Raw genomic sequence first — 13,954 nt, 5'->3', positions numbered from 1 at the left:
TTACTTCAGAGAAAGTCAGCACCTTTAGTGCTTTGTGGCAAGGATATATGCACCTTTTAAAAAAGAAAAGTTTTTATCTTCACAACACATATCCAACGTACTCCTCTACAGAATTTCTACGTAATGTCCTGTATAATTTTCTAGCATAGTACACAACTTATCTGTCTCCTGTAACCAGAAACACGTCCCATGAGGGCAGGGTGCTCTTGTCTCATGTGTTCCTGGATGCAGCCTCAGTACCTGGACGTGGCAGGAGGTATCTGTCGAGTTCAATAAAATCAAACAATTCGCACAAACCTCACAATGGTGCATATTTTGCGGTAGACGTGTCACAAAAATTCAGTCTGACACTGTCTTTTCAAATGACCATGGTGATTTATAGAAACAACACAGTACTTTTAGACAGTTCCAAAGAGTAATGGATTTGCACAAATACTCATGAGGTTTCCTTCTCCTGTTCAAGTAGTTGCCCTCTCTGCGATCAGACCACACCCCACCCCCCCCAGCCGGTCAGGGGTCAGAGGGTGTGGTTCCCATGGAGACGAAAGGAAAACTCCACTTGGCCACCTAAAGGAAGTGTGGGTGATGAAAAGCATTGTCATCAACGTTATGACGCTCAGACAACAGCGCCTGTCAGATGCAGGGTATTTTCTTAACTGCGTCCACGTCTGTGTCACTGCTGTCTTTGTGACATCATTTTCCTGTTGTAGAGCAGTGTGTGTATTCACAGCTTGTACCAGGATTAGATTCAAGTGACAAAAACCCAAAATATGAGGTGCTCAACGTAACAGAAGGCTCTCACCTCACTGTGGCTGGTGGGACGGCCTCGCCTTCAGGGAAGCGGGCCCCCTCCGCACGTCTTCTCTGAGATTCAAGTGTAACTGGGCACCCTGTATTTTATTCACTCAATCTGGCAACTCTTTGCTCGGTCAGTCGGTCCTGGTATCCCCAGGGTTCTCAGTAGCAGGTGTGTGGTATCAATACTTAGAGGCTTTGGCCCACTGGACAGGCCAGCAAGTTCAGAATAAACTAGTTTCTTTGGGAACTGAAGTTCTGAGGTACAAAAAGGATCTGCTTTTTGCAGTTCCTTTCCATGAAGCTGTGTCTCGTGGCAGAGCCAGTGTTAACACATGCTTCCGCACCTGTGCCCTGCAGCACAGCCAGGCTGGCACCGCCCGTGTGCCTGGAACTGAGGGGTCCTGGGACGTGGGACTTGTGGTACCGAAACTGAGAAAGTGCCAGCTGGGACCAAGGGCACCAATAACAGCATCAATAGGGCCTGTCTCCTACTGAAGCATCAATTTAACCCAAAGATTCTGGGAGTTGGGTTTAGGTAACAATATTTTAAAAACACTGGTATCAACAGATTATTCCGAATGCACAATCTGCATACCTTTCTAAGATAAAAGACAACCTCCAGGACATTGCCTGCTCTTCGGTCAGGCAGCACTGTTCTAAGGCTCCCAAGGGAACAGCGCTGCTCCTCACCTAAGGCACCCTGACGTGTCCCTCTCGGCTCAAGTGCAGGGGCTGCCCTGCTGGGCTTCACCCCCCGCCGCGGCATCTGGCAAACGACCCAATCCCTGTGCCGTGCCTTTACCCGCCTCCTGCTGCTGCTGTAAGCGAATCAAGTGCTCCATTGCCCGGCTGCCCTTGAGCTTTCAACTCGCGCTCACCTCACCCGATGCACCCTGGTGCTGTCACAGCGTATCACGCAGGGAAGTTCTCAAATTAGTGCCGACTCACTTCCGTGTCAAACAGATGGGTGAGTAGGTTGTCAGCTGCAGCAAGGAAAAGTCTTATACTCAAACACCAAAAATATCGAGAAGCCCAGAGTAACGGCGACCCTCCACCCAGGACGCCCAGGAGAGGAAGGAGGAGAGTTCTGAGGGTGAGGGGGTGGCCTCGGCAGGAGACGCCACCCGCCTGGGAAGTCTGCGCGGGTGCAGGAGGGGGGCAGCGGTGAACCGGCCTTTAGATCAAAGTCTGAGTGGCCTCGCTGGAGGGTCGCTGCAAATACTGAATGTGACACAGTGCCCAAGCTCCAAACGCAGTATTGAATACAAGCCGAGAGACAGAATACCAAACTATATTTACTGTTGACAGTAGTAAAGGACAACAAATAATGTACAAACGGGAATAAACACAACAGAGCCAGCAGACATCCCACCCGTGCCCGAAGAGCAAAATACAAAGGAAAAGCAGACATCTTCAGCGAGATGCCAGCCAAACAAGAGATGACGGTGGTCGTGCTGCCCAGGTGACCCGAACAAGCAGTGCCGGGCCATCCGGCGGCAGTGGGTCCACACACAAGGGCAACAGGACAACTATCGGAGTTTAACCGGGACAGACCCCAAATGCTTCACAGAACTGAAATCACATGTAACACGTAAACTCCATACCAACTTGGGGAGCAGAGCACAGCCCATGGGGAGAACCTGGAGCCGTCTTTCACATCATAACCACATAACCTGGAGCCGCCATAACCATACTTTGAAGCAGCTCTTTTACACAAAAACGTTAACTGCAAAACAGCAATACTCAATCTTCCTTTTTTATATACAGACCATCGTTATTCATCAGAAGCAAATACTGGAAGAAATCTGAGGCCCCGGCACTATTACCAGGTGAGACATGTGGGAATTACTTCTTCCCTGTTAAGGAAAGGGGAAAAGCCAATTTTCACTGCACCTGAACAGCATGACTGGCCATGGGTGGTGATGGGTCCTAGGCCCCAGGCCCCATACGGGGCCACGTTACTGAAGAACTTCTTACCTTTTAAGAAACATTCCAGTATTTTCCCTTCAACTTTACTATATTCTGACAAAGCTTACACTTGTAATATTTAGCATTAAAAAAAACCTGTGCCAGCGAGAAACAGTAAGTGAAAGTTTGTCTCCCATCCCGACTGTGTCCCCAAAACTCACCCCAAAGAAACACCCCCAGAGCAGTGACGTGAGTTCTCTACACGACTGGAATGGGTAGGGGCCAATAGCTGGGGTAAGAGCCCCACCTAGACGGAAAGTGGGCACTCGGGCCACAAGTTTGGGGGAAATGTCATAGGAGGGAGAAAAAACAAAAATGAAAGTAAAAACAAAACCAAAACCCCTCGCCATGCATTTTTCCCAAACAGAGGTACCGGGGTGATGGGCTGGGGGAAGCCGTGGACATCCCCGCGGCCGCACTCAAGTACGTCAGAGAGCAAAGTCCTTCTGGGGAATGTCCTCGGTGTCTGAGCCTCCCTGGGGTGGGCATGGTCACACCTTCACTGTTCAATAGCGAACACGAGCGCAGTGACACGAGGGGACGGTGGCTCTAGAGGCTGCACCGCAGAGGCAGCTGGCCGCCCCGGACCCCCCCGTCTGCTGCTGGAACACGTCGATGGTGTCCTCGTCCTCCATCTCCAGCTGCAGGCACAGAGGGGGCGGTGAGTATCCTCACGTCACAGGAAGGGCTCCCACCCCGCTGGGCGCCAGGGTCTCAGAGCTGCCCCCGCCCACGCCAGGGACACCACCCTGAGGTGCCTGAGCCCCGAGCTGCCCTCGGTGGGCACCCAGGGACAGAGGCTGAGCTGTAAATTTCCAACAAGCCCGCTTATTCCCCAAGCTTCCCCTAACAAAGAAACGGTCAACATTAGGGGCTTGACCTGATAGAAACACTAAGTCCTGTTACAAATAAACAGGTGTCTATAAAGTTTTACTGAAAAGTACAAACTGGCTAACGTTGCAGACCCAGTGCCCAGGCTGCAAGTGGGTGGTGACCGCATGTGCCCGGCTCGCCCAGAGCCTGGAGACGGCGGCGGGGATGACCAGGCCCAGGCCTTGTCCCTGTCTCTGGAGCACCTCTGCCGAGCACCCAGCCCTCCTACTCCTTCTCCCAACACACAAGAGGCTGACAAAGGACGTTTTCCTCATTCGAAAACTGAACCTCAAAATTACAAAATCAAATGATCTAATAATTAAAGCCATTAAGAAAATGTAGGGACTTCCCTGGAGGTCCAGTGGTTAGGACTCCACGCTTCCACTGCAGGGGGCACAGGTTCAATCCCTGGTCGGGGAACTGAGACCCCACATACCGTAGAGCACAGCCAAAAAAAAATTTTTTTTTAATAAATAAAGAGAAGGTAAGGTGGGTATTCCCCGGTGGTCCAGTGGTTAGGACTCTGCAATTCCACTGCCGAGGGCCCAGGTTTGGGGAACTAGAATCCCGCAAGCCACTTGGTGCGGCCAAGAAAAAAAGCAAGAAAGAAAATGTAAGGTATTCTTTCTATGTGAGAAGCAATCGGTGACTCTCAAATGCAAGTATTCCAAATGGCAGTTATGAAATGCAGATCGGAAGAAGCCCTCAAGCATAGACAGGGTTGGCTTTCCTACCTGTGCTGGGGTGTCTGTTTCATTAATTGGTTGTCCATCAAACCTGAATCGAATCTGTCTCATTGACAAGCCCTGAAAAGAAAAAGCAATCATCATGAAACATTTTCAGCTAACACATTAATTCAAAAAGAATCACACATTTATGTGGAAACACCAGATTTCTGAATATACAGATTTACGACGCAGTTGACTATGAAGCCTCACCAGTGGGGCTGCAATCTAGCTCATGTGATGTCCCCAGAACAACCTTTCAGACATTGCCGTTCTAGCACCTTCTAGCTCCTGGGGCTCCGCCCTCATCCATCCCTCTCGCTTCCCTCCAGCCACTGAGCAGAATTTCGACACCGTTGGCACCATCACTTCCTCCCCTTTAAACAATTCTCAGAAATAGGTCGGGCGACCCTGAGGCATGTGACGAGCAGCCTGCCTGAAGCTGGGAAGCGGCCCTTCTGCCTCCCGAGGGAACAGCTGGACGTGGTCGGGGGCACAGCTAGTTCCTCAGGACAGACAGGACTAAAACACCCATCTCTGCTCCCTCCTGAAACCTACTGCTGTGACATACAGAAACAAAAAAAGGCATAAACAAGGACAAAGAAAACAGGAGAGGGGCCAGGCCAGCAGACACAGGGCGTCACCTCCGGGCTGGAAGCTACAGGGCTGTGGACCCTAGACCCCAAGGTCAGGATGCGGTGCACTGGGGGGCAGGAGGGCGGACAACAAGAGCCCCGAGAGGGGCAGGGGCCGGGCACACAGGTGTAAGAGGCAGCGATGCAGCTGATTTGGGATGACTGCTGGAAAGTCCATATCCGACTCCCAAAGCAGGGCCCCCAGCCCCAAGGTCGGGCACTGTCCCTCCCACAGGCAGAAGGTCCCCGTTCTGGAGAGGTGGACTCAGAGCCCTGGGCTGGGGACACAAGCACAAACGGGGCAGTGACAGGTGGCCAGCGGAGGCAGGCGAGTGACGGCCAGTACACCCGGCGCCCCGCCGGGCTGCTCCTCCCGGCCGCCGCGCTCCCAGGCGGGAGCCTGGGGGCCACTCCGGGGAGACTTAAAGACTCACAGATTGCAACACTGGGACCCCCACAGAACACCCACCCGGGCAGGCCACCCCGCGACAACACGCGGGCCCCATCCACACACCAGGTGTGCAGCTTTCCACCAGCTTTTTAGTGCTTCATGCTTAAATACGAGCCGTCACCCAGGGAGAGAGAGCAGTTAAAGAAAGACCAATGTGTGAGGGGTCAAAGCAAAGAAGAAAAAAAGGGATGAGGAGGGCACAGCGGGAGGAAGGATCAGAGGACGCCGCGACACGCGCGCACACGCACACTCAAAGATGCGCACAGAGACACAGCCACGCACACACGCGCACTCACACGCACGTGTACACACGCGCGCGCACACACACGCACTCAAAGATGCGCAGAGAGACACAGCTGCGTGCACACGCAAGCGTACACACGCACTCAAAGATGTGCAGAGACACAGCCGCGCGCACACGCATGCGTACACAAGCAAAGATGCGCACAGACACAAGCGCGCGCACACGCATGCGTACACAAGCAAAGATGCGCACAGACACAGGCGCACGCACACACACGCGTACACACATAACCACGCGTACACATGCGCGTACACACACACTCGTACACACGCGCGCGCACACACACATACGCACTCGTATACACGCGCACACAGATGCATACACACACCTGAAGCTCTTAGGGAGACAGAAAACAACAGAAAGTTCCCCCGGGGAAACAGGAGCCTCAGAAAACGGGAAAGAACAAGAACTTTTAAAAATCAGAAATCATGACAGAAACAAGACCGTCCATAAAAAGTGGGAACACGGGAGTTGAGAAAACCTCCCAGAACAGAGACCAATAGCAACAAAACGCAATGCACGATGGGAGGAAATGATCCAACTGAACACACCTGGAGCAGGTAACTGCAAGCCGGATGGGAATTCCAGTGGAGAGGGATACAAATTACCAAAGAACTAACAGAAGGTCTAGTTCCTGAACTAAAATGAGTTTCTAGACCGAAAAGGCCCAGAATGTGCCCAGAAGAGTAAATGGTAAAACTGCCTCAAATCACGAAAACAAGGTCCCAAAAGCTATCAGAGATAAACCAAGCCGCAAACAGAGGAGAAAGAATCAGAATGCCATTGAACTTTCCACACCAGCGTTGGAAACTAGGCGAAAATGATGCAATAGCTCCAAGAAAAGAAAACTGCAACCTATGTGCACTCAAACATTCAAGCGTGAAGGTTTATAAAGCAAATCATTTTCCGACGTGCAGTATTTTGCAGTATTTTTCATACCCTTTCTGAGCAAGATACTGGAAGATATGCTCCATCAAAACAGGGGAAGATTAATCCAGAACATACACAGGAGGCGGCTCTGGGATGATGGCTGAGCAGCAGTTCAGGTGGGGCAGGGGGGGAGGGGCCCTGGGAGGGACGCAGGGAAAGCAAAAGACCCAGGAACATGGGGGACGGTGCAGCACGGCAGGAAATTCAGGGCATAAATTAACAATGGGCCCCCAGAAAATGACACACACAACCACCACCAGACCAGGAGAAACAGGACTCAGACAAGAGCCAGAAATCTTCACAGGCTGCTGTGTGGCTCAGGGCTGGCGCTGCCCCAGTCAGGACAGAAGCAGGAGATTCCAGAGCGATGGTCTGGAGTCCAGGGAAGGAGCTGTGTGCAAGCGCGGGTGGTGGATGTACGGCTGGCGGGCCAGACCTGAAGTCCCACCTTTCACAGGCGAAAAAATCTCCAAAATCAAAAAACGTGAAGCAATAGAAGCACAAGCATATTTACCAAAGAAAAGTGAAAAAAAAAGTTGGAGTTGAAGGTGATCTCCTCTGAGGAACAAGGTCTAAAAAGTGGGGAGAAAAAGAGTTAGGAATGGAGATTTTGTAGGGTGTTTTTAATAATAACAACAGAAAGCCCAAGGCAAGGATTTATCAAAGCCAAGAACGGAAACTAACAAAGGTCCAGTATTTCCGAAGTATCCTGAGAAAAGCTGCCTCACCTGAAAGGACGGGCTCGGGGGGAGAGACCGGCAGGAGCATCAGAGAGCACAGGGGACCGAGGGGCCCAAGGGCACAGTCACGCTCACACGTAACACACGCGCCACACACTCCGGGCGGTCAGTCTCTCTGGTCACTGTGGGAGGGCATACGAGCATCGGCTCCTTATTTTGAAATGTAGTAAACAAAGGGCAAGAACCAAGCATCGTCTGGAAACCGAACTGTGCCAAGGGCAGTGGCGCCACAGACGCAAAGGTGGAGGGATGGAATCCCAGGCGAAGCCACCACTCTGATTCCAACAGCGCCACAAAGACATCGCCAGACATCCACCCCTGACCGGGGACAACCATGTGGCTGAAGAGCGAGTGACCGGCCAGCCTGGAGGGGAGCGCCTCCGGGGGAGGTGTGCACACACACAGACACACAGGCACGCGCACACACTCCGGGACCCCTCCCCACACCTGGCGCTCGCAGTAGGCCTTCATCAGCTTGCTGAGCGGCGTGTGCCTCTTGATCTTGAACTGGACGACAGAGCCGTCCTGCCCGGCCACCTTCAGGTTGATGTGGTCATTCTCCGTCTTCACTCCCTCCTGCAAAGAGACATGAATCTCGGCCTCCAGCCCGTCGCCCCACAAACACCACTTTAAAGGCAAGTGTTTGCGTGGCTGCTGGTCTTTCTTTAAGTCTTAAAACCAAGCTACTTCTTAAAACTCCCCAGCAATTCAGTCACTCGTGTGAGTGTTTGATTTCTACACAGAACTTATTTTTAACTTCTACTTGCTGAGTCAGGAAATGCCCTGCCAATCTAGTGTTTCCACAGACTGTCAATTCAAGGGGGAAAATCTGCTCAATAGATCCAGAAAACAATGGAGAGAAAATCCATCTTTGTTCTAAGATCGCTCTCATGAGACTAGGAACCGCACATATGCACAGGTGATTTATACTTACGCACGCGGGTGAATGAGACCAAACGACAGACGTTTCCGGCCGGGAAAGCGGGTTGCAAGTGGCTTGGGGTCCAGATGGCCCGCAGCTTCCCTGCTCGCCACCCAGGGAGGGCCACCCTCAAGTCCGTTCCGTGCCACCAGTCCCACCTGGACGGGGTCACCGCCATATTCTATCCTGACATGATCCCGTAGCGGGGGTCTCTGGCCCCTGGAAACTACTGGAAGTTGATGCAAGAAGCTCGTGCTCAGAGCAGAGGCTCAGCCTGAGAGTACCGCTGGGGAAGACAGGAGTTGTTTATTTTTTAACAAAATGATGAAGCTGACCCCTGAGTCAACCTGCAGACGAGCTTGGATGGAGACCAAAGCGGGTTTGTACGCTGTCCAGCCACGTGCTCTCGTCCTCCTCCTCCTGAGGCTCCGGCAGGTCCGGCCGCCGCGGGCTCTCTGCTCCTTCCCTGCTGCTTCCCCTTCCTCCCCCGGGACCCCCTCCCCGCCGCTTCCCTGCCGCCTCCCTGCCTCACGGAGGGGGAGAGGAAAGGAGGCCACTCAGCACTCTGGCCCCTGGAGACCCCAGTAGGGGAGCTCGGGCTGGCCCGAGAAGCGGCCCCAGGAGGCGAGGCTCCAGCAAGGGGCCTCCTCTGATGGAGCTGGGGCCCCAGGATCACTCCCCAGAGACTGAGGATGCAGCTGCTTTTCCTTTTTTTCAAATAAAGGTTTTATTTTGGAATAATCTTACATTTCCAGAAAAGTTGCAATACCGAGGCACAGTGCACTCCTACACCAGCCCCGCCCGTGTTAACATCTCACGTATGGCAGTGCCCATCACACCCAAGAAACCAACACTGGCACACCGCTGGCAACGGAACTGCAAGCTCTTTTGTATTTCTCCAGGTTTTCCACTAATACCCTTTTTCTGTTCCAGGATCCAATCCAGGGTACCACCTTGCATTTACAGGTAAGATTTCTTTTCCATTTATTCATCGTGTTAAAATGCACATAAAATTTACCACCTTAACCATTTTCAAGCGTACAGTTCAGTAGTATAAAATACAACCATTGCCACCATCCACCTCTCAACTCTTTTCATCTTGTAAAACCGAAACTCTGTCCCCACCGAACACTAACTCCTCCCCCTCCAGCCCCTGGCCCCCACCGTTCTTCTGCCCCTATGAGTCTGACTCCCCCAGGGACCTCCTGTAAGTGGAATCACACAGTATTTGTCCTTTTGTGACTGGCTTATGTCACTCAGCATAATAATGTCTTCAAGGTTCATCCCTGTTGTAGCATGTGTTTAGGAAATCCTAAAATGATTTCCTTCCTTTTCAGGCCCGAATAATATGCTGTTGTATGCATAGACCAAGTTTTGCTTATCCATTCATCCATGGACCAACTGACACTTGGGTTCTTCCACAATTTTAGCTATTGTGAGTAATACTGCTATGAACATCGGTGCACAAATATCTCTTTGAGGCCCTGCTTTCAATCATTTTGGGTCTATACCCAGAAGTAGAGCTGCTGGATCATATGGTAATTCTACTTTTAACTTTCTGAGGAATTCCCATACTCTCTTCCACAGCAGCTGCACCATTCTACATTCCCACCACCAATTCCAACTTCTCCTCGCCAGCACTTGTTGTTTTCTCTTTTGTTTTTTGAAAGCAGCAATCCTAACGGGTGAGGTGATATCTCACTGTAGTTTTGATTTGCATTTCCCTGATAATCAGTGATGTTGAGCATCTTTGCATGGGCTTCTTGGCCATTTGTATGTCTTCTTCGGAGAAATGTCTATTCAAGTTTTTTTGCTCATTTCTGAATCAGGTTGCTTATTTCTTGTTGTTGAGCTTTAGGAGTTCTCTATATATTCTGGATACTGATCCTTTATCAGATATACGATGTGGAAGGAAAATCAAAATGGAGTCAGTGTTGCTCAGAGAGCCTCTCTAACGGAGCCAGGAGGCCACTGAGGACGGACTTTACGCTCATCTCAGCCCGGACGGAATCTGACCCTGTGACCACGTCCTGTCCTGATGAAGGCATCCAGGACACCTGCCAGAAACTCAAGATACCTGTGGGACCCAGACCCTAAAACAACTCGTGACAGCCATCCCTTAAGGACAAATATTTCCTTTCTTGCATCAGAGCTCAGCCTCGTGGCTTTCGCCTTTATTATAAAGCCCCTGATTCTTTCTCTTCCTCGAAAGCTCTTTCGGTTTTACCCAAATCTGTGTCTCCCAAATTGCAATTCTTAACACCCCAAATAAATTCTTTTCTTATCTGCAGCCTTCTGTGGTCCTTTTTTTGGTTGATAGTGATTTGAAAATATCTTCTCCCCTTCTGTGGGTTGGCTTTTTACTCTGTTCACAGTGTCTTTTGATGTACAAAATTTTTTAATTTTCATGAGTCTAGTTTATTTTTTTCATGTTACCTGTGCCCTTGGTGTCATATCCAAGAAATCATCACCAAGTCCAATGTCATGGAGCTTTTGTTCTATGTTTTCTCCTAAAAGTTTTATTGTTTTAGGTCTTACATTTAAGTCCTCGAACCATCTTGACTTAATTTTTGCATATGGCGTTAAGAAAGGTCCAACTTCATTCTTTTGCATGTGGATAGAGGATGCATTTGCTTTTTTAATGAAAAAATATGGGTGTGTTCAAAACAAAGAGACGCAGGGGCCAGAACACAAAACAAACAGAAAGAGGGTGGACCAGGCAGAGAAAGACACCAAGAACAAATGGCCTGTCCCAGACCCCCGGTGAATCCCTAATAAACAAAGGAACTTAGAAGAGAGGAGGGGAGGGGAAGGGAGGGGAGGGGAGCCTAAAAACCAGAACCACAGTTCACACCGTCACTCCCCCGCCTGGGCTCTCCAGGGGAGGCAAACTGTCTTTCCCAACTAATCCACAAGGTTTTCTTTCTGCCAAGGTGGCCTGGGAGTGCACCTCCTACCCTCTCCTCTCCAGGCCCAGAGGAGAGAGTGGCTCCAGGTAGGGAGCAGTGCCCGGCAGGTACAGTGGGCACTGGTGGGGCATGAGGCACAACCATCCAGTTGCCTTGGAAGTAGTTAAAACAAGTTTATTCTACTGAATCGGGCCTTGGACGTTGACCACGTGGGAGAGTTAAGTTTAAACACACTGAAGGGATGGTACTGTGTGTATTTCGTTGCCTATAAACTACAGTAAGAGGAGGCCACCTACAAATCATAAAGAAAGGGCATTTACATTTGGCCTCCCCAAGCGTGAAAAGCAAAGGCAGTTCCAACTGCACCTGGAGGGAGGAGGCTCCTGGAGGGTGACTTTCTCACAGGAGAGGGCAGCTTCCGGAGCCCCACCGTGTGATCCCGACCAGGGAGGGGCTCCGTGACCGGGGGCCCCAACCTCAGCTCAACCTCCAGCATCAGCGGGGTCAGCGGGGGCCTGCACGCAAAGCACTCAATGCGCAGCAGATGGTCCACTTCAAAAAGACCCCAAGAGTGCAGACGAAGAGCTCCAGAAACCTGTTTTTAAGACTAGTTAGCACAACCGCGGGCCTTCGCGAGGACTGCCGGCCAGGGCACCAGAGTGCGGAGCGCACACCGGGTGACAGCGACGGGAGGTGGGCGCACACCCTGGGGGCGGCAGTGCGTCCAGACAGATCCGGCCTCTCAGAGCCCCTGCCCAGCCTGCGCCCTCTCGGCGCTCCGCAGTGAGGACTAAGGAGGGGGCCCCGCGCACGCGGGACAGTAGGGCCCACGCCGGCCCGGACCGTTGGTCCCCGCGTAAGGGGCGTAGTGGGGGAGGGTCCCGGCGAGGGAAGAGGTCCTGGGGAGAGGCGGTCCCAGAGAGGGACTGGGGACGGGGGCGCGATGTCAGCGGAGGGAGAGGGTCGCAGCCAGGAGGGCCCGGGTTAGAATCGCCCGCTCTCCCGGACTCGGCCCACCGGAGGGGTGGAGCTCGGACCGCGGAGGAGGAGTCTGGGCGGAGGGAGCCGGGGGGCGGGGCCCGGGCAGGGGCGGAGCTCGGGGGCGGGGCGGGGCGGGGCGGGGCGGGGCGGGGCCTGGGCGGAGAGCGGGACGTGCGGGGGAGGGGAGCCGGGCGGTGCGGGGAGAGGAGGCGGGGGTTGGAGAGGGGAGGGGGGAGGAAGGCGGGGAGGCCTGGCGACGCCGCCGGGCCTGGGGCCCGGAGGCCAGCGGCGGAGGGCGGCGGGGCCCGGGGCACGGGGGCGACGCGGGCGGGGGGGCCGAGTCCGGGGCCCGGCCCGCGCCCGCCGGGCCTTACCTTGGGCTTCTCCTCGGACATGGCTGCGCGCGGCGGGCGGCGGGGCAGCAGGCAGCGCCGAGCGGGCGACTCACGCTCTCGGCCCACCGCTCTCCCGCCGCAGCTGCTCGCGGGGCCGCGCTTTGCCCCCAAATCCCCGCGCGCAGGTTGGCCGGCGCGGGTCACGCGGTGGGGCGCTCGTGCACGAGGCGCGCTCCCGGGCGTCGGGCGCGTGCCCGGCCGGTCGAGGTTCCTGGCGGTTTCAAATGCGTCAGCCGGCGGGGCCCGCGCGTCCGGTGTCCGTACTTCGCGGGGCGCGCTGGGAGCCGGGGGAGCACAGGGCAGCTAGGGTCGTGGGGGAAGGGGGCAGCTGTGTGGGGTGGGGCGCGCTGGGACCCCAAGCGTGCACGGAGAGCCAGGCCATCAGCCCTACAGGTGCGGGGTCGGGGGCAGGCCTGGCACATTATCTTGGCGCCTGAGAATGGCCCGTCCGTCCCCCGAACTGGCCCCTCACCTGCCGCAGCTCCACCAGCTGAGACCGGGTGTATCCACTGGCTTCTGTGATGAGTGCGTCTCACAGGGAAACAAGGGCAATAAAGCCAGCCAGGTGAACCACCTCCAGTGGCCCTGGCGTACGTGCGTGAGAGAGAGCTGCCCGGGGGACGACCCCAGGGAGGCGACCCCAGGGCTAGGAAAGGCTCGGTTCACCTTCACAGAGGAGCCGAGTGTCAGGTCCTGAGGAAGTGGGGGTGAAGGAAGAAGGCCTACCGGGCTGACCCACCGGGCAGCTCCGTCCACTAAGGACACACACGGCACGTGTTCATTTGGCGAGGCCACACAAGTCCAGCTGCTTCCACCCAGAGCTCCCAGTGGACAGAGGCCTAAACGGGGCATTTCTAGGAGGGGGTCAGGGCGGTGGAAAGTCTCTCTCACTCCGTCCACTTCTCACTCTGCGCTTAGCCAGGGTGACTCTCTGCGGCTCCTTTGTCTCCCCTTGTCCAGCCCCCTTTGGGGCCTTCGGAGCACAGCCAGTGGAAGCTGAGCATCTGGGAGACAGTGACCTAGCCCACTGGGTTCAGCTCATTTCCTGTTAACACTGAAAGGCCATAGAGCCAAGTTTTCACGGTCCTTAATTTCACAAACCAGTTTTGACTCTTCAGAATTCACTTCCTGGGCTAGAGGCACCATTTAGGACAGGGAAAGGGGGCCCCCCAGAATGGAGCTGCCATGTCACAGGCTGACGAAGTCTGTCTATTGAAAGTTCTGGTCAGAGCCGACCTCCAGCTCAGCCGGGTCCAAGGGTTTGGTCCCTTTCACCCTGGACTGTGGTGCCTCTACCAGGGGACTCCCCAGGCACAGTGGCCA

The 13,954-nt window shown here is 53.9% G+C and overlaps 1 protein-coding gene across 1 annotated transcript; it reads right to left on the bottom strand.

Moving 5' to 3' along the window:
* Positions 1-2,073: 2,073 nt before the first annotated feature.
* SUMO3 (small ubiquitin like modifier 3) lies at positions 2,074-12,783 on the bottom strand. Its single transcript, XM_082392561.1, has 4 exons — positions 12,611-12,783; positions 7,872-8,000; positions 4,374-4,445; positions 2,074-3,407 (listed from the first exon to the last, which is right to left on the bottom strand). Exons 1-4 carry the CDS (start codon positions 12,629-12,631, stop codon positions 3,273-3,275), a joined length of 357 nt encoding a protein of 118 aa, XP_082248687.1. The 5' UTR covers positions 12,632-12,783; the 3' UTR covers positions 2,074-3,272.
* Between the last annotated feature and the right edge of the window lie 1,171 nt (positions 12,784-13,954).

The sequence above is a fragment of the Balaenoptera borealis genome, assembly GCF_965194805.1.
Source record: "Balaenoptera borealis genome assembly, chromosome: 5".
Lineage (NCBI taxonomy): Eukaryota > Metazoa > Chordata > Mammalia > Artiodactyla > Balaenopteridae > Balaenoptera > Balaenoptera borealis.
Note: the sequence above shows the minus strand (reverse complement) of the source record. Positions and strands in the feature narration are given on the sequence as shown.